The following is a 23,467-nucleotide window of genomic DNA, read 5'->3' as shown; positions in this document are numbered from 1 at the left end:
TTTTTTCTCTGCATATATTGACAGGAACTGACCCTTCATGGAATTGTTTCTTCATGAGAAGACCCCTCCCTTGTGTTCCAGCTTAAGCTGTTGTTCACTGGAGGTTAGAAGCAAAGACTCCAGAGTTTCAGGCAATAAGACAGGCTTGTTCTTCACCTTGAATCAAAGGGGAGACTGGGAAAGGCACTCAGTCAGGACTTACTGTAGCTCAGTTGAAAAAGATCTGTTTCTAATGCACACAGCCCCCAACTCTCCACACTGTTATTTGAAACTGAACACCTCAGGCTTTGGGAAACATGCTGAAGATGAATGGGTGTGTTCTCCTGTGACTGTCACCTGAAGTCTGCAGAGTTAAGTCCTATGGGAGAAGGGCTCTGGAACTACTGCAGAGAACATGTTTGTGCACATTGCAAGAGAGGTCGATTGCAAGAGAGGCAGATGAAATGTTAACAGATGCCCCCTTGAGACAAATGAATTTAAAAGTCACCTCATCTAAAGCTAAGTACAAAAAGATGCTCCTCTTTGGCTAAAGGGATTATAAAAAGACCCCTCTTCCTCCTAGAGCCAGGACATGGTTTAGCTGGAAGAGCCTGAGCTAGGTTCCAGCCCTGAGTCCCCTAGATGGGGTATCTTTTAGGGTTTGTAACACAAACTGCCTGATGGGACCCTATAGCACTTTTATGTTGGGAATTTCCCTGAAGACACTAGATATTCTTTGAAAAAGAATATCTATTCTCTTCTTTTCTATTCTTTGAAAGAAACTTCTAGAAAGAAGAACTAGAAACAAAGATGGGGAAAAGTCCCCCTTTCTCAGAGGCCTCATGACTGGGGCCTAGGCCTCAGAAGAAAACTATGTTTCAGTGCATCCCTTACCCTGGAGACTGGTGTTGGGTGGTTCGTGTGTGTGTGTGTGTGTGTGTGTATTCATCACTCAGTCATGTTCAACTCTTTGCAACCCCATGGGCCATAGCCTGCCTGGCTCCTTTGTCTATGGAATTCTCCAGGCAAGAATACTGGAGTGGGTAGTCATTCCCTTCTCCAGGACATCTTCCCAATCCATGGATCAAACCCAATTCTCCCACACTGCAGGCAGATTCTTTACTGTCCGGGCCACCAGGGAAGTCCAGGGCAATTCTTGCTACACAGCAAAAGGCCAAGGGCTTGATTAGAGATTCTCTTGAAGCTCAGCCTAGGCTCAAAGCACAACCAAGGTGAGCAGAGGTTTTAGGTTATTATTTGTTTTGTACTTTCCTTCCTTTTGCATGCAAACCTTTAAAGAAATCTTGCTGAAAAGTCTGGAAAGATTCCACATGCCGAGGAGCAACTAAGCCCATGTGCCAAAACTACTGAAACCACACTCTAGAGTTCAAGAACTGCAACTACTGAGCCCAGGCTTCCCAAGAAGAGAAGCCACTGCAGTGACAAGTCCACCCACCACAATGAAGAGTAGCCCCTGCTCAATGCAGCTAGAAAAAATCTGCACAACGAAGCAGTGATAATCCAGCACAGCCAATAAATATATAAATAAAAATTATAGTATGGACTCTGATATGTTTTGCAGAACTAAGGAAAAGCCTGAATGAGAATAGCAAAGTTGACCGCAGTATCCACTTGCCAAAGTCAACATGATGGTGGCAGTCACCACACCACCATCACTTATAGAGTGATGGACCCAGGAGGGCCTTGTAGCAGAGGCAACATCACCTTGCCATGATGGGGAGCCAGAGCCCTGGGAACCCACCAGAAGGGGCACAGGGACCATTTAAGCAGATTGAATTCTGGAATTCAACAAGTGGCATTAAACCATTGCCTGGGTAGGTAAGGATCTATAATCTCATTGTGAAGCCACAGGCTGGAAAGGTCTGCAGAAACCTGGAGCAGTATAAAGATGAAATAATGAAATGAACACTTTCACTCATTCAACTACTATTTACTGAGTGCTTATTATGAAACATAGCTTAACATGTGTGAACAAGACAGGGTGAGGGAAAGAAAAGTTAAGCAGAAAAGAGAAGAAAATATCAGGTACTGTAGGTTACCTACATTATCTGGGTTACCTAGGCAATGTGATAGAATATTGGAGGAGTGTAGACTTTAGACTGCGCAGTCAGGAAAGACCACACGCTGGGATCTGAAAGATAAGAAGGAGCAGCTATGTAGAAAACTGAGAGAAGAGTGTTCTATGGAGACAGGAAACTGTCCATGCAAAGACAATAAGGCCAGAGTGGGCATGATACTTTGAAAAACAGAGAGAAAGTAAGGAAAGTGGGGTAGGGGGAGAAGAAGAGGAAAAAGGAAGGAAGGAGGAAGGGAGGGAGTGGGGGAAGGAAGGAGGGAAGGAAGAAAAGAAAGAAAATGAACCTTTAACTAAGTCTCACACTTTATACAAAAATTAACTCAAAATGGATCATGAATTTAAATATAAAATGTAAACATAGGGGGGCTTCCCTAGTGGCTCAGACAGTAAAGAATCTACCTGCAGTATAGGAGACTCAGGTTCAATCCTTGGGTCAGGAAGATGCCCTGGAAAAGTGAATGGCAACCCACTCCAGTATCCTTGCCTGGAGAATTCCATAGGGTGGCAAAGAGTCAGACACGGCTGAGCAATGAACAGTTTTACTTTCACTTTTCAAAACCTAAGGAAAGGATGGAGGCAGGAATGAAATAAGTGTGTCTGAAACAGCAACGTGAGTGATAGTTGTGATGATAATCTCGGGCATCTTGACTTGCCAATCCTGTCTGTGATACTGGATAGTAATTTTGCACGATGTTACCGTTGGTGGTGGGCAGCGGCAGGGGAGTGGGGAAAGGGTACATGGGACTTCTCTGTCAGTTCAGTTCAGTTCAGTTAGTCGTGTCCAACTCTGCAACCCCTGGACCACGGCGTGCCAGGCCTCCCTGTCCATCACCAACTCCCGGAGTCTACTCAAACTCACGTCCATTGAGTCAGTGATGCTATCCAACCATCTCATTTTCTGTCATCCCCTTATCCTCCTGCCCTCAATCTTTCCCAGCATCAGGGTCTTTTCAAATTAGTCAGCTCTGTGCATCAGGTGGCCCAAGTATTGGAGTTTCAGCTTCAACATCAGTCCTTCCAATGAACACTTAGGACTGATCTTCTTCAAGGGACTCTCAAGAGTATTCTCCAACACCACAGGTCAAAACCATCAGTTCTTCAGCACTCAGCTTTGTTTATAGTCCAATTGTCACATCCATACATGACTACTGGAAAAAGCACAGCCTTGACTAGATGGACCTTTGTTGGCAAAGTAATGTCTCTGCTTTTTAATATTCTCTGTAGTGGTTCTTATAACACCAAATTAATCTACAACTATCTCAAGATAAAAAGTTTAACTTTAAAAAAACTAAAAATAATACCTTCTCATAATTTTAATTCATAGTTGAGGTCAAAACAAGACAGGAAATCTCAATATGTCCAAATGGAAAGGGAAAGAGAGTTAACTGGGAGTTGAAGCTGAATAACCCTATTATTCAGATTAGGAATCAGCATTTAACTCTCTAGCAGGGGCTGGAGTTGAGGCTAGGGTTTAAGATGGAGCCAAGAACTGTTTTCACCTTAATAAGAACTGAGAAATACTGTACCTGACTGTGAATAAAAATCAAAAGTATTTGTTTACTGACTCCAGTATGCAGTCCAGATCATGGTGCCTAGCTCAAGCCCTTGATGGAAGTGGGGTACCCCATGAAGAGACAGAATCCCAATCCTGCATCATGCATAAGTGTGGAGCCTAACACTCTGCACTGTCCTCCCAGTCCAGAAAACTAAACTGAAAGATGAACAACAAAGTAGCCTGCAACAAATCCTGTAGGGCCCTTGCAAAGTTGCAAAGTGAAGTCGCTCAGTGGTAGCCGACTCTTTGTGACCTCATAGACTATAGCCTGGAAGGCTCCTCCATCCATGGCATTCTCCAGGCAAGAATACTGGAGTGAGTTGCCATTTCCTTCTCCAGGGGATCTTCCCGACCCAAGGATCAAACCCAGGTCACCGGAATTGAAGGCAGACTCTTTACCGTCTGAACCACCCTTGGCAACTGCAAATCCAAAACCACCCCAAGGTTCTCACAGGTAACACCTCCCATTGAGGATGAATTCCTAATCTAATTGATTAAAGAATACAGTTTCTCCACCAAAGAACACAGAATTAAACAAATCAACTAAACTGTTCAAATGAAACAAGTTCCATAACTTCAAAGTTAGACAAGTATTGAGGGCAAATAGAGGGTGAAAATGGGGAAGACGACAGAGGGAGAGTCGCTGAGTCAGGACGTGGGCTGACCTGATCTGCAAGCAGCCTCCAAGAGGATGGGCACCAGGGTCGTGTGAGAAGATTCTAACTGCAGGAAGGAGGTCATCTCCATCTTGTCATGGGTGACCTTTCTTGGGGCTTCAGTTTGCAACCAGCTGAGTCTTCTCTAAGGCAGACTAAAGGAACCTCAAATTATAGACAACTCCAAGGGAACACAGCCCCTAACATTAGGATTACCACATCTGAAGCAAAGAATAAGCCAGCCCTGAGCCATAAGAATGAGAAGCAGATGTCCTGCTCCACAAAAGAGGGTTTCCTGCATCAGAAAGCCTTCCCAAATGCCACCTCTGTCCTCAGGAGTGCGGGGAGGCTTAGAGCTGGCAGATCCTAAGCCGGTCATCCTGCGAATCTGAGTGTGGGGTCATCCCTAGGTGAAAGGGAAGAGAAACACCCTGGAGATCAGCCCCCAGACAACTGGTCAAAAAAATCAGACACAAGTCCAACCACTAACTTGACTAGATCCACTGTAGGTGAGTGTTGTTGAACAATGGTGCATAAGCAACTGAACCCGAAGCCAGCTAGCTTGTGTGCTCACCAAAGAAACTCATTTGGCTTTTGGTGCCTTTTTTTTTTTTATAACCATCCACTAATTGTCCGATTATGTGTCAAAAGCTCTTAAACAATCCCAGTGGATTGGTTCTCCTGGAAAACTCATTCAATGATTTGAATCTCAAATTTCCCATCACCTTAGCCAACACGTAAGTCTATGAGTTCACATTGCTTCTTTGTGCTCCTGTGTTTAACATGAATCTGAATCTGAAAAGACCCACATGGTGGTTCTCATAGCTCCCTGGGGCCATTAAAAATTGCAAAGCTCCTCTTCTATTCCCAAGTTTAATTCTAAACTATATACAATTTCCTCTAGAGAAAACAAGGCGAAATTAGGGAGCAATTGAAGGCAATGGTCCTCAATCCTGGCTGCACACTAGAATCCTGGGGAGAGCAGCTACTTTACAGCAATATTGGCTAGTACTGCTAATTAACACCCACTCACACTAATTCAGTGGTTGGCAACACCTAAGGTACATCAGACTCTCCTAAAGAGCTTTTAAAAACACTGATCTGGGCCCCACTCTCCTCTGACTAGTCAAATCAGAGAATCTGGGAGATGGGGTTGGGCATAGGTAATTTTTTAAAGCTTCTTAATTATTTACTATATAGCACAGGGAACTATATTTAATACCTTGTAAGAATCTAAACAAAAAATAATCTGAAAAATATACATATATAAAACAGAATCATTCTGCCGGACATCTGAAACTAACACAGTATTGTAAATCAATTATACTTCAATCCAAAAAAAAAAGCTCCTTAATTGATCCTAATGATCCACCTGGGTTAAGAATGACTGCCGTAGCCCAGCAGTGACTGCCTAGCTCACTCATACTTTAGTGAGCATCAGAGTCTCCTGAAGAGTTCATTAAATCAAAATTTCAGGTATTTCACTGGTGGTCCAGTGATTAAGAATCCACCTTCCAATGCAGGAGATGTGGGATCCCTGGTCAGAAAACTGAGGTCCCACAAGCTGCAGGGCAAGTAAGCCTACGCGCGGCAACTGAAGAAGCCCATGAGCTGCAATGAAGACCCAGCACAGCCAAATAAATCAATTATTCAATAAAGCAGATAACAGAGATCAAAAGTAGATCCATGGTTTCCGAGGAGGAGTGGAGATGGGAGGATTGGAGAATGACTGCTAACAGTTTCTTTGGGGGCTAATGAGAATGTTCTAAGATTGATTGTAGTGATGACTGCACAACCCTGTGAATATATTTAAAGTCATTGGATTATACACATTAAGTGGTAAATTCTAAGTATGTGAATTATATCTCAATAAAGCTTCAAGGGCTTCCCCAGTGGCTTAAGTGGTAAAGAATCCACCTGCCAATGCAGGATTCCCGGGTCGGGAAGCTCCCCTGGAGGAGAAAAAGGCAACTCACTCCAGTGTTCATGCCTGAAAACTCCCATGGACAGAGGAGACTGGTGGGCTACAGTCCATGGGGTCACAAAAGAGTGGGACAAACTGAGCAACTGAGCACAAAAACACACACCCACACACACACACACACCCACACATATACACACAAAGTTGTTAAAACACACTCATATAGGTTTCTGCCCTCCCACAGAGATTCTGATGCAGTGGGTGTGAAGCGGAGAAATCTCAGGTGATACTGATTCTGTGAGGTCATAGACCAAACGGCTCTAGGGCACAGAAAGGCAATGGTATTTAAACTTTCTAAAATTTCATGAGCACAATAATGGTTTAGGAATGGTTAATTGCTATGTGTGGGTTCCACACGAGTATTTCCTGGAGCAGTGTGGCCTTTGCATGCTTGTCTTGTGGATCACTTCACTCTTATGCGCCTGTCTTCCTAGAACAAAGGCTCTTTCTTCTGTTACTCTGGGAAGATCAGGTGACACTGAGGCTTCCAGGGTTGTGTCATAGAAATGAGAGCAGGGAGCACAGGGAAAACATCATATGAACCTAGAGGAAACTGAGAAGATGAGGACCACGAAGCCAGGAGATATCCTGCAGTTCACCCGAGCAATGAATGAGGCCTAGGGAGACGAAGAGGGCATAATTTATTGTGCTGTTTATGATCCAATTAAGGGGAAATGATACACGGCTATATATGAAAATCTAGATATACTAAAAAACGGCAAAGCAAGACTTTCTACTTTCTGTACAAAACAATTCATCCCCAGAGGTCCTTCAGAAAGTTGAACTTTCTCAAGACATTTACACTGATGCAGTGTTTTATGGGGTTTCCCAGATGGCTCAGTGCTAAAGAATCCACCTGCCAACGCAGGAGATGCAGTTTCAATCCCTGGGTCAGGAAGATCCCCTGGTGACGGAAATGGAAACTCTCTCCAGTATTTTCACCTGGGAAATCCCACGCACAGAGGAACCTGGTCAACTACAGTCCATGGGGTCCCAAAAGAATTGGGCATGACTTAATGACTAAACAACAACAATGTTTTATGTTAATCTTCCCACAGTTTTCTAGCAAAGCCAACTCAAACAGGTACAGGATAAACAAACTTAAATTATGAAGAACAAGATTCCCAAGAAACAGGCAGTAAGGATGGAAAACCTGAAATGAGCGCCTCCTATAGGAATGCGAATGCCACTCAGGAGTTTTTGCAAAAACCAGTTCTGGCACAGTGCCAAGGCAGATGCCCTAGGCTCTGCCAACAACTGGCTCCAGGACTCCAGCACCTCTCCTCCTGCATTCGGGCCCTAAGCACACTTGATTGGTACTGACCCCTGACTCCTACTCCAGTGTGACAAAAACCTCAACATCATTCTTAGGCACTGTTTGCCAGGCCTCTGCCAGAGGGGCAGTCACTGCTGTCACTGCTAGAAGTACAGGGGAACAAAGGGGCCACTTTTTTTTTAAAGTTTAAATTTTGAAAAACAAACTTGGTCACATTTTGAGATGTAGCACAGAACACCTGAAAGACGTAGGCTGAAATTAAAAACAGCACAATAAAGATATTCAACATCTCCAAACTTCATCATCTGTTAAAACATAACCAAAATGGTGGTGAGGTGGGTAATGCTGTAAAGAGGACAATAAGCTTATAAACCACACATTCAGGTGCTTGGTATATTAGAAACATAAATAATAATAGCAGCCAATATTCATTATGTCCATTATTTACCAGATACTCTTCTAAGATTTATATATATATATATTTATATATACAAATGCATTTAATACTCACAGTCCTGTATTACAGAGATTAACATACTTTTCTTGCAAAGCACAGATAGCAAATATTTGGGGCCTCATAGTCCCACACAGTCCCTATCCTGACCACTCAGCTCTGCTGTTGTAAGTCAAAAGCATGGGCATACTGTGTTTCAATAAAACTTTATTTATAAAAACAAAAGGTGGCCTAGGTTTGGCCCATGGGCCGTAGTTTACCAACCCCTGCTTTGTGAGTTGGGGGCTATTATTATCTCCGTTCCACAGAGGAGAAAGCAGAGGCACAGCCCAAGGGTCCGTGTGCAGTCTGACTATAAACTAGCCAGAATTGATGCTTGATGCTTTTGAACTGTGGTGTTGGCAAAGATTCTTGAGAGTCCCTTGGACAGCAAGGAGATCCAACCAATCCATCCTAAAGGAAATCAGTCCTGAATATTCATTAGAAGGAGCAATGCTGAAGCTGAAACTCCAATAATTTGGCCACCTGATGCTGGGAAAGATTGAAGGCGGGAGAAGGGGATGACAGAAGATGAGATGGTTGGATGGCATCACCGACTCAATGCACATAAGTTTGAGTAAACTCCGGGAGTTGGTGATGGACAGGGAGGCCTGGCATGCTGCAGTCCATGGGGTGGCAAAGAGTTAGACATGACTGAGCAACTGAACTGAACTGAACTGAGAATCAACAATGAGCTCATAGCAGCTCACCATCTTTTTTTTTTTCTGGCTGTGCCAAAAGATATACAAGATCTTAGTTCCCTGAGCAGTGATCAAACCTGGGCCCCCTGCACTGGGAGCTCGAATTCTTAACCACTGGACCACCAGGGAAGTCCCTCACCATCCTTACTATATGCCACACACCCAGTGCAGGTCCAGGTTTTCCTAACTCCAAAGGGGCTAGCCAGCCAACCAGTCACCAACACCCTCAGAGCTGCCCCAGAGGTTGAAGACTCAACTCTGATCCACCACCACTTCTTGCTCTGATATTCTTGGTTGAACTTCTCCCTGGACCCTCAGTTCCGTTATTCTCTCCATTCCATCCAGATGGATTGACTTTTAATTGTATGCACTTTCTCTCCAGCCTGTTTGGGAACCTGGATCATGCATATCACAAGTGCTCAACTCATATGTGTTGAATGTGTGTGTGAATCTGTCTACAGTGGGTTCTCCAGGCCATGACAGCCAGGGACTGAGGGCAGAGAAGAAAGAGGACTCACCAGTCCATGGCAGGTGCTGAGGGCTGCAGTCCCGACCCTGGTGCCCTGCTGCAGAACTGTGCCCCTGAGATGGCAGGGGGGCCCCGAGGAAGCCTCCATCTTCACACGGGAGAGATTCCCGTATCTCCTCTCCACGATGTAGTTTTTGGAAAGTAATCCCTGATTGACCGTCAGGTTAAAGAACAAGTCCTTCTCATGGTGTGAAATTCTATAGTACACTCGGCCCTCTGGATCATCCAAATCTCTCTTTCTCCTGCCATTGGAGACAGAATGGTGCAAGCCGTAAGACAGAAAACGCCCGCTCGCGTCGACTCGGACAGGAGCCACCACGTGGTATTCTGGCAGGGCCTTGATAAAATGCTCTGGGGGCAAAAAGGAAACACAGAATAAGACGAAGAGATCCTTTCAACATGTACACACTGCTATGTTTAAAACGTATAACCAACAAAGTCCTACTGTAAATCACTGGAACTCACCTCAGTGTTATATGCAGCCTGGAAGGGAGGGGTGTTTGGGGAGAATGGATACACGTATATGTATGGCTGGGTCCCTTTGCTGTCCACCTAAACTATCACAACATTGTTAATCGGCTCTCCCCCAATATAAAATAACCAGTTAAAAAAAAGAGAGAGAGACTAAGAGATCCCTGCTGAATCGATGGTTAAGACAAATACACTCCTGTTTGAACTTGGATTTTAGCTTGCTGATTTCAAAATTCTACTGTTGACCTGAAGTTTAGAGATCGTTTCCATGGCATGAACTCCATCCACATCAAGTTCCCTAAACAACTCAGATGGACCCAGGGCTCTCTCACAGATGACAGGCAACTGTCTGAGCTGACATCAAGACATAGCTCTGGATGTCAGATGTTTCACCTGAGACAGACTAAGATGAGAATTAATGCATGAGGAATATGGTTAGGAAAGTGGCAAGATCAGTATGGCAAACAGGAACATTTCAGGTCTAGAGTTCATTCAGACAAATCACAGAGCTTCACCGTTGATCATAAGGAATGTAAATGCCTCTAAAATATTCAGTTAAGTCGGGTTGAAGGAAAAACGCAAAAGCACAGTAAATCCATCAAGTAGACCCTGAAAAACCTTGCATAGTTACAGCATAAGTGTTCTGTAATGTGACAATGAGTACGTAAAAGAACTTCGATGTTTCTTTTTTATTTTTATAAAATATACAAAATAAAATGGTAGGTGAACATATTAGATTCAGAAGCATGGGATCAAAATATAAAAATTTCCACTTTTTTATTGGGGCATAGTTGCATTCCAATGTTGCATTAGTTTCTGCTGTAAAGTGAAGTGAATCAGCTGTATGTATGTATATACATGATGTGGTACATACATATACAATGGAAAGTTACTCAGCCATAAGATGGAACAAAACTGTGCCATTTGCAGAGATGTGCATGGATCGAGAGAAGTAAATCAAAAATAGAAAAATAAATATTGTTTATTAACACATATATGTGGAATCTAGAAAACCGCCACTTCAAAAATGCAAGAATGAACACGTCTTCCTTTCTTCCACACATCAGAATGAACACATCTTTTGATTTCCTTAAATTGAAATCCCTACCACTGCCTCTTCACTTTCCTATTTGATAAAAACAAGAAATCTATTATATGTAGTAGAGAGTAAGCAGCAGGTTCCACATTACAGACTACCTAAGCAAGCCATTAACCACTTGAGCTGATAAACTAATCTTTTGCTTCAGGCCAAAAAAAAAAGTGGCGGTGGGGGGTGGTGTGGGCGGGGTGGGGGTGGGGGCGGGGGAGGAAGAAGAAAACAAAGGAGGGAGGGAGAGGGACTAGGAGAGAGACAAAGGGGAAAAAATTTTACTTTTCTGTTTCCACCCTCCAGCTGTACCCCTGCACTTTGTAACTTGCATTACTTTTTCGACTTATTTTCCCCAGCTAAAATGTCTTTTGCTCTATCAAAATCTTATATTTAACATAATCTTATGCCTTTTTAGCTTTCCTGGTGGCTCAGTGGTAAAGAACTCACTTGCAATGCACAAGATGCAGATTCAATCCCTGGGTGGGGAATATCCCCTGGAGAAGGAAATGGCAACCCACTCGACTATTCTTGCCTGGGAAATTCCATGGACAGAGGAACCTGGCGGACTATAGTCAATGGGGTCACAAAAGAATTGGACACAACTGAGCAACAACAACAATAACAACATGGTTTGTTTTTTTTTTTTAATTTGGCCTCACCCCGTGGCATGTGGGAACTTAGTTCCCTGACTAGGGATTGAACCCATGCCCCCCGATTGGAAAGCAGAGTCTTAACCTCTGGACCACCAAGGAAGTCCCAGCTTATGCTTATTTTTTGAAGTTTCAACTCAAATCCTCCCTCTTCTTTCTCCTAAAGTCCTTAAAGTTCTCCCTCTGTTCTGAACTGCCATGTCCTCATTTTCTGTAGCTCCCAGAACAGCCTGATTCTACAGAGCCGTTTGTTTATTATATTGCTGCTGCTAAGTCCCTTCAGTCATGTCCGACTCTGTGCGACCCCATAGACGGAAGCCCACCAGGCTCCCCCGTCCCTGGGATTCTCTAGGCAAGAACACTGGAGTGGGCCGCCATTTCCTTCTCCAATGCGTGAAAGGGAAAAGTGAAAGTGAAGTCACTCAGTCGTGTCCGACTCTTAGCGACCCCATGGACTGCAGCCTACCAGGCTCCACCATCCATGGGATTTTCCAGGCAAGAGTACTGGAGTGGGGTGCCATTGCCTTCTCCATTGTTTATTATATTACTGATTCCCAAACCCTTTAGAGGTCAGAATCTTGCATATCACAAGTGCCCAACTCATCTGTGTGCATGTAACACTGAACATATTTGTAGCTGACTATTCAAAAAAACCTGATTTAATGGGATACAACTATAAAAGAGCTTTTTTTTTTTTTTTTTTTTGCAGAAAACTCTCTTCAAACATACTTGTAGTTCATCTGTGCCTTGGATAAGTAAAATAAGAGAAAGATAAATACCATATGATCTTACTTATATATGGAACCTAAAAAACAGAGCAAATGAACAAACATAACAAAACGGAACAGACACACAGATACAGAGACAGAACAGGTGGTTGCCAGTGGGGAAGAGGGAAGGGGATGAGTGAAATAGATGAGGGAGAGTAAAAGGTACAAACTTCCAGTTACCAAACGAGTCATGGGGAAGAAATACACAGTGGGGGGAATATAGGCAATAATACTGTCATATCTTTGTACAGTAACAGATGGTAACTAAACCCACCAGTGATCATTTTGAAATGTATAGAAATATCACTGAATCACTACGTTATGTACCTGAAACTAACAGAGGTCAATTATACTTCAAAAAAAGAAGGAAAGAAAGAAAGAAGGAAACATGAGACAGAGAACAGCTTTCACTCCTAGGTCCTAACAAAGTCTCAGTTTTTAAGAGTAAAAACTCTAGACTCCTTGCTTCTGACTGCAGTGACTAAGAGCACCAGAGCACAGAGCAACACAAACAAACCTTAACAACAATCCTCAGTGCAAAGTAAGAATAAAAACAACTTAATACAGAGCCATTTACATTCAGGGAAAATACATGCAAAAACAGTAGTACAAAGTTTCCCAGGCCAGGACATACACAACAAAAAAAAACACATATGGAACCCATTAAAACAGTTTTCTATGCAGAGGACTGAGAGTGGAGAATGGGGACCAAAAGGCATAAATAAACAAAACAAGAAAGGCATTTTGCACAAATTAATAATGTGAATGTACCATGAACTAGGAGTCAGATTGACTCGGGCCTCTGTACTTCCCATCTCCAAGGAATATGTGGGCCTCGTAAGAATCAGAACTTCACTGCCCTTTCACATTCAGATCTCAGGAAAGGAATGGCCAGGTTGGCTGAGGATGGATGTAGCTCTAGTATTTCCCTCCTGTTGCTCTCTTCTTCTATGATTCCGTAATATCTCTGGTTCCCCCAGGGTTGGTGCAGTGGAGAGCAGAATGGGGTAGAAAAAGTCTTATTCAACTGAGTACAACCATCACCTTGCAACGGTACCCCTGTATGCTGATTCCTCTCAAGAGAAGCTTATGTACCTTCGAGGACCTGTCTCTAAAGATACATCCAAAGAATTAAACACGGCAGGTATAAAATAAAAGACTAACTTGCCTGAACCCCAGCGCCTATTGCCCAAAGAATAGAAAAGCAAATACATTTGCAGTTTTTGACCTAGTTGTTTTTGATCTACTGGGTTTTCTTAAGAGAGTCAGCATAAGCTGCCTGTGTAATAATATAATGATTACAATTATAGTAACCATTTAATGAACACTTGCTATAACTGTGCATGTGAGTGTGTTCAGTTGTATCCGATTCTTTGAGACCCCATGCATTGTAGCCCACCAGGCTCCTCTGTCCATGGGATTTTCCAGGCAAGAATGCTGGAGTGGGTTGCCATTTCCTCCTCCAGGGGATCTTCCTGACCCAAGGATCAAACCCACATCTCCTGCACTGCAAGCAGATGCTTTACACTGAGCCACCAGGGAAGCATTTGCTACAATAGTGCTCATTTTATCCGCACAAGACTCTGTGTCACAGATTCAGTTACTATCATTTCATAAAAAAAGAAACAGAATCTAAGAGAGGTCACAGAGCCAATATGCAACAAACTTAGATTAAAATCTTGAGATTCCTATTTCAAAATCATGTTCTTAGCCTCCACACTTCGTGTACATAAGCAGTTGCACTTGGCAGAGGGTACAGAGAGTAGAGGCGAGAACATTGCCCCCGAGCACGATGCTGCTGCTGCTACTGCTAAATCTTATCAGTCTGTGCGACCCCATAGACGGTGATGATCTGACAAGAGAAGAACTGGCTGACTTCTTTGAGAGGCCTCAAGTCACTCAGCAGTAAATGGAGAAAATAACTGCTCTTTATCTGGTGAAGTAAGGGGAGATAAAATCACCTTCACCCTTGATTTTACTGCAAAGGAGGTAGCTAAGCCACAGCAGCCAATAGATGTGGACGGAATTAGGAGGCTACTTAATGGAGTGTGTTTTATGTGGGCAGTCCAACTGCACTAGCCTCATCTATACAATGGGCATAAAAATAATAGCATCTTAGGGTGGTTGTGGGGCTTCCCTGCTGGCTCAGATGGTAAAGAATCTACCTGCAATGGGGAAGACCTGGGTTCGATCCCTGGGTTGGGAAGATCCCCTGGAGAAGGAAATGGCAACCCACTTCAGTATTCTTGCCTGGAGAATCCCCATGGACAGAAGAGCCTGGTGGGCTACAGTCCATGGGGTCGCAAAGAGTCAGACACAACTGGGTGACTAAGCACAGCACACAGGGTGGTTGTGACAATCAGGGCTGGTGCACTGAGATGACCCAGAGAGATGGTAGGGGAAGGGAGATGGGAGGGGGTGTACACCCGTGGCAGATTCATGTTGATGTATGGCAAAACCAATACAATATTGTAAAGAAATTAGCCTCCAATGAAAATAAATAAATTTATATTAAAATAATAATAAAAATAAAAGCAAATATATATATACACACACATAATAGATTTAGAACAGTGCTTAACAGATAATGCTCACTATCTAAATACTAGCTACTCACTCTTGGTATTAAATATAGAGACTTGGCTACTAGTGACCCCTGTGGCCTTAAATATATATAAGCTCCAAGCAGAGATGGGGAGAGGCCCAAGCTCATCTTGGCTTTCTCTCAGTGGGCGTTTAGTTTGGAGGAGTAGTTAGCTATTGTCTTGGCCAATAGAAAGCAGAGCTCAGAAGGGATATGACAAAGATGGAGAAACAAGATGTCAAGGAATAAGAATAACTCCTACTTTTTTTTTTTTTTTTACCAATTCTATTATCAAACATGACTTTTAGAGTATACCAAGAATCCCAGGGACGGGGGAACCTGGTGGGCTGCCGTCTATGGGGTCGCACAGAGTCGGACACGACTGACGCGACTTAGCAGCAGCAGCAGCAGCAACTTGGTTTCCTCTAATCCTCACAATTGTCTGGGTTATTACTGACTGTGTTCCTTGTCTGAGCCTTCATTCCCACCTCTATAAAAGGCAATAAAGAGGAGTAAGGATTCAGGCTGGGGCAACCTGAACCCAGAGCACACCCTCCTAACTTCTGCCCTCACTACTTCTCAAGGGTCTACCACTGAGAGCCAGAAGTCAAGAGGAGGGGCATCAACAAGGCTGTGGGTGGGACTAACACACGCCGTAATCACAGCACAGTCTGCACTAGGATTGGTGGGTGTAAAACACAAGCCACAAATACTTTGATTTGCCTTGTTTAAGATTAGATTTGAAACCCTAGGCCACAAGTTTAGATGATACTTCACGAGAAACTTTGGGGAAAGCCTGTTGTTATAAGCACTTTTGAAAATACAAACTGCCAACCGACCTTTTACCCTCTCTCAGAAAGGAGAGAGGTGAGAAATTATTGACCTGCCAGATTTTGTAAAATTTAAGTTAAATCTATACTTATTCTTTATATTTATTTCTATATGAGAGAACAATTGAGTTTCTAAGACTCCTTCCTACAAAGGGCAATGATATCACTACCTGTAATAGTAGGAAGTTTATTTTCATAATTCTCTTCCATGTGTTATTGTAACCTTTCAATTGTATTTTTATTAAGGAAAACTACATGCATGGAAAGGTTGTGGAGAATCGTACTGATTCAAAACTTTGACTCAAAGTTGTAAAATACACCAGAAGAAATTGAGTTTGCTCACCAGCCCTACGTTAACTAACCCACAGACAGTAAATGCTGATGAGAATGGAGACAAATCCCATACCAAAACTGTGAAGGCTCTTCTTACGTTAAGATCTGAAATCATTTCCTCTTTACAGAAGTTATCTTTTGCAAATGGCGTAAGCATATGATCATGACATTGGTCTTGAAACACACTGTAGCTCTCCCTCAGTTCTGCACAAGCCCATGCAGGGGATGGGCTTCATGGAGTTGCCAGCAGCAAAAGAGATCATGGAAGGACCCGTGACCTGTAAACAGTATAAGGTGTATGAACCTGAGGGGAGATTGCCAGCTGCAGAAGAGAGGCAGTATGTTGTGCGCAAGATTAATATTTCCTATAGTTCTGATGTTGAAGCTAAAACTCCAGTACTTTGGTCACCTGATGCGAAGAGCTGACTCACTAGAAAAGACCCTGATGCTGGGAAAGATTGAGGGCAGGAGGAGAAGAGGACGACAGAGGATGAGATGATTGGATGGCATCACCGACTCAATGGACATGGGTTTGGGTAAACTCCGGGGGTTAGTGATGGACAAGGGAGGCCTGGCATGCTGCGGTTCATGGGGCCACAAAGAGTCAGACGTGACTGAGCGACTGAACTGAACTGAATGGTTCTGATACTAGGTTGGGAGCCTTGTGGAAGTCATCACACACTCGTGTATATCACCACTGATCACTGAGGCAAGAATATTAGGCAGAGATTGTCCAATCTACCTGTTTGTAGTCCTAGAAAGTATTGGATTCATCTCCATGGTCCTTTCTACTTCCCTTGTGGTACAGTAGACAGGAAACTGCCTGCTAGGGCAGGGGACACAGGGAGCTCCCACTAAGCCCATATGCCACAACCACTGATCCTGTGCTCTGGAGCCTGCGAGCCATAACTACTGAAGCTCCTGTGCCCTACAGCTTGTGCTTCTCAACAGGAGAAGCCACCGCAAGGAGAAGCCCATGCACGTCAACAAAGAGTAGTCCCCGTTCGCAGCAAGTAGAGAAAGCCCAGGCAGTAAAAGAGTCCCAGTGCAGCCAAAAATAAATAAATAAACAAAATTATTTTAAAAACAATAATGTTGACTCTCCTGCCCTGCCCCTGAGAACTAGAAGGAACGTTAATAGTCATCAAGGTTCTGAGTCTGCCTCCCACTGCGGGACCCTGTGTGATGCCCCTCAACCTGCTGCTGGAGTGGCAGTTAGCAGGTACTCAATAAATGCATGTTGACTGACTGGCCAACCAGACCTCCCATTTCTCATCTGCAGAAATAAAAAGGATGACAGACATGATATCTGAAGTAATTTCCAAGTTTAAAAGTTTCGAACTTGGGTGCAATTGAAAAATGTTGTCAGAGTGGAAATGGAACTCTTTATAGAGTTTGAGTAATTGTGAAGCAGCAGGCAGTAAGGCAAAGCTCTAGTCTTCTTATTTCCAGAAAGCTTTAAAGATTTCCTTTTCAGTGCAAATCAAATTTACACTGAGGTATCACCTCACGTGGGTTGGAATGGTCATCATTAAAATATACAAATAACAAATGCTGGAGAGGATGTGGAGGAAAAAGGAACCTTCCTACACTGCTGCTGCGAATGTAAATTGGTGCAGCCACTACGGAAAACAGTCTGGAGGTTCCTCAAAAAACTAAAAATAGAGTTGCCATATGATCCAGCAATGCCACTCCTGGGGATATATCCAGACAAAAGTCTGAAAAGATACATGCACCCTATGTTCATAGTAGCATTACTCACAAGACATGGAGACAACCTACATGTCCATGGACAGATGAATGGATAAAGAAGATGTGGTATACAGATACAATGGAATATTGCACGCATGTGTGCTTAGTTGCTTGGTCGAAACCGACTCTTTGTGACCCCATGGACTGTAGCCCTCCAGGCTCCTCTGTCCATGGGATTTTCCAGCCAAGAATACTGGAGTGGGTTGCCATTTCCTCCTCCAGGGTGTCTTCCTGACCCAGGGATAGAACCCGAATCTCCTGGGTCTCCTGCATCACAGACAGATTCTTTACCACTGAGCCATGGGGAAGCCCACATATATACAATGGAATATTACTCAGCCATAAAAAAGAACGAACTAATACCATTTGTGGAGAAGGCAATGGCACCCCACTCCAGCACTCTTGCCTGGAAAATCCCATGGATGGAGGAGCCTGGTGGGCTGCAGTCCATGGGGTCGCAGAGAGTCGGACACGACTGAGTGACTTCACTTTCACATTTCCCTTTCCTGCATTGGAGAAGGAAATGGCAACCCACTCCAGTGTTCTTGCCTGGAGAATCCCAGGGACGGGGGAGCCTGGTGGGCTGCCGTCTATGGGGTCGCACAGAGTCGGACACGACTGACGCGACTTAGCAGCAGCAGCAGCAATACCATTTGTAGCAATATGAATGGACCTGGAGCGTATCATACTGAGTGAAGTAAGTCAGAAAACAAACATCATCTGGAAGCACTTATAGGTGGAATCTGGGCTTCCCATGTGGCTCAGTAGTAAAGAATCCACCCGCCAATGTGGGAGATAATGGTTCGATCCCTGGGTCAGGAAGACGCCCTGGAGGAGGAAAGGGCAGCTCACTCCGGTATTCTTGCCTGTATATACTGCCATATATAGAGTAGCCTGGCAGTCTACAGTCTATGGGGTCACAAAGAGTTGGACAAACTGAGCAACTGAGCACTCACGCACATATGTGGAATCTAAAATATGACACAAATCAGTCTATCTATGAAGCAGAAACAGACTCACAGACATAGAGAACAGACCCCAAAGAGGAATAGGGGGTGGATGGATTAGGAATTTGGGATTAGCAGATGTAAATTATTATATATAGAATGAATAAACAACAAGGTCTTACTGTAAAGGACAGTGAGCTGTATTCAATATCCTGTGATAAACCATAATGGAAAAGAATGTGGAATTGAATCACTTAGCTATACAGCAGAAACTAACACAACATGCAAATCAACTATACTTCAATTAAATAAATTTTTTAAAAAAGAATTTCCTTTTCTATCTAATTTACCTTCATTCTTATTCTCTCACTTATCTCCCTCTTTCTCTCTCTCTCTAAGTTCTAAAAGGAAATGTGCTCAACCATGTCTCCTTTGCACCAAATGGGGATTACTTGTAAATCCACCAGTGAGTTGACTGAGAACAAATATTTTGGTGAAAAGACTTTTAAAAATCTGAATTTTTTCCTGGTTTTATTTTATTTTAAGCTATTACAAAATAATGGTTATATTCCCCTGTGCTGTACAATATACCCTTGAAGTTTACTTATTTGATATATAGTAGTTTGTATCTCTTAACCCCTATCCTTGTCTTGCCCTACCCTCTTCTCTCTCCCCATTGGTAACCACTAATTCATACTCTATATTTGTGAGTCTGTTTCTGTTTTGTTATATTCAATCATTTTATTTTTTAGATTCCACATATAAGTGATATCATATGATGTTTGTCTGTGTCTGACTTATTTCACTAAGCAAAATGTCCTCTAGGTCCATCCACATTGTTGCAAATGGCAAAACTTGATTCTTTTTATGGCTGAGTAGTATTCCATTGTATCTATGTACCACATCTTTATCCATTCACCTACTGATGGACACTTAGGTTTCTTCCATATCTCGGCTGTTATAAACAGTGTTGCTATGAACATTGGGATACATGTATCTTTTTGAATTAGTGTTTTCATTTTCTTCCAGTATTTTCCCAGGAGTGGAATTCCTAGATCATAAGGTAGTTCTATTTTTATTGTTTTGAGAAATCTCCATACTGTTTTCCAGAGCGGCTGTACAAATTTATGTTACTACTAACAGAGATCAGCCCTGGCTGTTCCTTGGAAGGAATGATGCTAAAGTTGAAACTCCAGTACTTTGGCCACCTCATGCGAAGAGCTGACTCATTGGAAAAGACTCTGATGCTGGGAGGGATTGGGGACAGGAGGAGAAGGGGACGACAGAGGATGAGATGGCTGGATGGCATCACCAACTCGATGGACGTGAGTTTGAGTGAACTCCGGGAGTTGGTGATGGACAGGGAGGCCTGGCGTGCTGCGATTCATGGGGTCGCAAAGAGTCAGACATGACTGAGCGACTGAACTGAACTGAACAGTATACAAGGACTCCCTTTTCTCCACATTCTCACCAACATTTATGACTTGCTGACTTTATGATGATAGCTATCCTGAAAGGTGTGAGGTGACGTCTCATCACAGTTTTGGTGTGCATTTCTCTGATGATCTGTGATGTTGAGCATCTTTTTATGTGCCTGTTGGCCATCTTTCTTAGAAAAAACATATATTCAAGTCTTCTGCCCATTTTTTGGTTGTTTGCTTTTTTTATATAGAGAGTAATATTTATATGTATATATATTTGGATTTTAACCCCTTATCAGTTACAGCATTTGCAAGTATTTTCTCTCATTCAGTCGATTGTCTTTCATTTTGTTGATGCCTTCCTTTGCTGTGCAAAAGCTTTTAAGTTTAATCAGGTCTCATTTGTTTGCTTTTGCTTTTGTTTCTTTTGCCTTAGGAGACATATCTGAAAAAATATTTCTATGGTTTATGTCAAAGAGTGTTCTGCCTATGTTCTTTTCTAGAAGTTGAATGGTTTCAAATCTGACATTTAGGTCTTCAACTAAAATCGAAAAAATTTTTGGAAATTATTTTTAATATCTATGCATCACCAATAAGCTCAGAGTACTGTACAGCTCTTTTTTGGTATCAACGCCTCTCAGCACACAACCCTAAAGGTGACTTATCTCTTGCATTCCAGAGAGGAGAAAGCAAGTCCCAGTGGAGTCTGCTCCACACTAAGCTGAATTCACTTACAAAGAAGATGTGGAGCAAGCAGAGCTGAAAACCAGCCCAGGAGAATGTGTGGTTTTGAACCAAACCATCTCCAAATGCCCTGGGAAGTGCTCGCAAGCTTTGTTTGTGCTGCCAGCAAAAGAGACTTTTCATAAAAGGGCTGTTTTTCAAAGAACAACAAATGCTGCTATTTTAAACTTGGGGGTGGGAGATCTATCTGGACCTGGACCGTTTACACAAGCGAGTGCTGGCTGACTGACATCTCACCCCAGTGTCTGCAGCTCTGGCTTCCAAGGAAAGCAAAGGGTCCCGCTTCTGATGGCTCTGGGAGTCAGCATATGAGCTCTCCAGCTGTAGTTGAACTTTGCAACGTAGGCAGAAATCCTCAACAAGGTCAGGCTGGTGATGTTTACCACCCAAGTGGTCTTGGGGATTAAAGGGGGCCAGGAAGCTATAGCAGACTTGAGCACAGTCCGCAGACACAGGACTTAATGGACACTAACCCCCATGCTCTGTGTGTGTGTGTGTGTGTGTGTGTGTGTGTGTGTGTATGTTGTCCCTATTATTGCTCTAGGACAATGCTGCCTGACTGTAAGAAGCCAGCCGCTGGAGTCAGGCTACCTGGGTTTACAGCCTCACTTCACCATAGCTAAGCTCATAAACTCCCCAGGTTTCAGCTTCCTTGTGTGTAAAGCAGAGGTGGTAACAAAGGTGCCTGCACCCAGGAGGCTGTTGTCAGCAGTCAAGAGGCTGACACACCAGAGTGCTCCCACATCCAACCACACCAGCCATGGCTGCTGCCATGACTGTTGGCTCTCAGAAGCCCAATGAACTGCCCACCAAATGGGAATGTGTGTCTGGCCTTCGCAAATCCAAAGAAAAGGCAGAGATGACAACACCATCCTGCTCAGGATGTTAGATTTTAAAAACATGTAATAATAATAATAACAACAACAACGAGTATAATCACCAATTTCCATCACAATTCCAGTGCTTTCTCTCGCATTATAGAGATTCATGAAATTCTGGAAGAGAAGCAGCCAGAGGCGATCAGCAGGACAGAACAGGGAAAGGTGAGCTCCTACGGTAGGACATTTTCTAAAAGGGCTGTTATTTTTACAACACAGCCCTAAATCTTTCCAGGAAAGGAAAACACAGCCAAGCTCACTCAGCAGGGGGGGTGCGGAATCGCATTTCCCTTCCCCTCACCAGAAGTTTCAAACTAATGGCAACGACTGCCAGCGGCCGGTTGGAACTTTAATTTTTTTTTTAAAAAAAAAAGTCATTTTCCGTGTTCAGAGTCTGAAAAACAGGGATTGAAACAGTGCAGTGTTCAGAGGAGAAAAAGGCGGTAAGGAGTTACTAGCTAACTCTCGAGTCTTCGCAGCAGCATCCTTCGTGTACAAGAGTCCCGACCTTCGGTTTCCGTAAGAAGTAAGGACTCGACACGTTAAGCACTGAATTCCGAGATGCCCAGGGTTACCCAGCTCCCAGCCCAGATTTCTTTGCAACTCAGCCAAACGGCTTTGCGGAGTTCAGCTGAGTGGGGGAAGGGGAAAAAGAGCAACCAACTTTGCATGCGTCTTAGCCTGCGGTTTTCAAAGGAAATAAAGAAAAGACACTAACCTTGCCTCTTGTCTGGGAAGCGCACCGGGCCCGGCTGAGGTTGTCGCCCATAGCAAAGGGCCCCCAGGTTCAGGAGCTGAGCCACCACGGAGAGCTTTGCAAGCCAGCTCCTCTGGGCACATGGCATGATTCAGTCGTTGGGGAGAAGAAAAGTCAACAAGTTGTAGCTCTCAGCTCAAGAAATCAAGTCCTCGCCCGTGGCCAAGCAGGAAGATGCAGGGGTGCATGGTCCAGGAGTGGGGAGAGGGAGGCTGCAAGGCTGCCCACGAGCTCCCTTTGCTTTTTTTAAGCAGAAAGGGGCTTGTTACCTTTCCGTCCCCTCCCTCCTCCTGAAAGGGGAGTGATTCAGCTGACAGCGTCTGCTTTCCGAGGGCTGTGGAATGGGTCGGAGCGGGAGGCCGCAGCCCACCCCCGATCCCCACCCCTCTGCCTTGGGCGCCCGGCCTCCTTCAAGCCAGCCCCGCGCATCTTCCTCCCGGACTCCCACCCCCGCGCTTCGCCGCCCCGCCCAGAGCCCGACCGAGCCGGCCAAATAGGGGAGCTCAGGGAGAGTCACCCTGGGCGTGACCGCGAGTGAGAGGCCCCCAGGCCAGTCCCTCATACACGAGGAAAACATTGAAGGCAGAGATGGGGTAGAGGGGACCCCACTCCCTGACCCTCCTCAGCTCAGTGCTGCCCCCTCTCCGCCCTTTCTCCTCCCCGTTCCTGAACTTTTCCTACCCCTACCAAGCCTCCTCTGCCGGCCCTCTGTCTCCAAGATTCTCTTCCAGGGCCGGCTAGGGCTTACCTTTCAAAAACATAACAAGCAGTTTTTCCTTTTGCCCGGTTACACAAAGGGAAATGGTGTGTTCACACGCTAGTGCAACCCTGGACAAGACTCTGTGCCATGAGGTGATGGGACCAAAGGACCAGGAACAGCTTGTAGTCTGCAGGCCTCTTTGGGGCTTTTCTAATCTTCCTAAGCCCACCTCCACTCACCCAAAAGGAAACCGGAAGAGTAGAGGAAGTCAG

At 44.1% G+C, this 23,467-nt stretch overlaps 1 protein-coding gene across 1 annotated transcript in view; it reads right to left on the bottom strand.

The window, feature by feature from the left end:
* The window catches only part of ADAMTS12 (ADAM metallopeptidase with thrombospondin type 1 motif 12), a 392,866-nt gene extending 369,985 nt beyond the window's left edge, over positions 1 to 22,881 (bottom strand). The window contains exons 1-2 of the mRNA XM_019982926.2: positions 22,457 to 22,881; positions 9,258 to 9,619 (exon numbers count right to left, since the gene is read on the bottom strand). Of these exons, the coding sequence (XP_019838485.2) occupies positions 9,258 to 9,619; positions 22,457 to 22,583 (489 nt within the window). The 5' untranslated portion in view covers positions 22,584 to 22,881. The remainder of the gene's footprint in view (positions 1 to 9,257; positions 9,620 to 22,456) is intronic.
* Positions 22,882 to 23,467: the final 586 nt, after the last annotated feature.

The sequence above is a fragment of the Bos indicus genome, chromosome 20 (genome assembly GCF_029378745.1).
Source record: "Bos indicus isolate NIAB-ARS_2022 breed Sahiwal x Tharparkar chromosome 20, NIAB-ARS_B.indTharparkar_mat_pri_1.0, whole genome shotgun sequence".
In the NCBI taxonomy this organism is placed as follows: domain Eukaryota; kingdom Metazoa; phylum Chordata; class Mammalia; order Artiodactyla; family Bovidae; genus Bos; species Bos indicus.
This window is presented reverse-complemented; position numbering and strand designations above follow the sequence as displayed.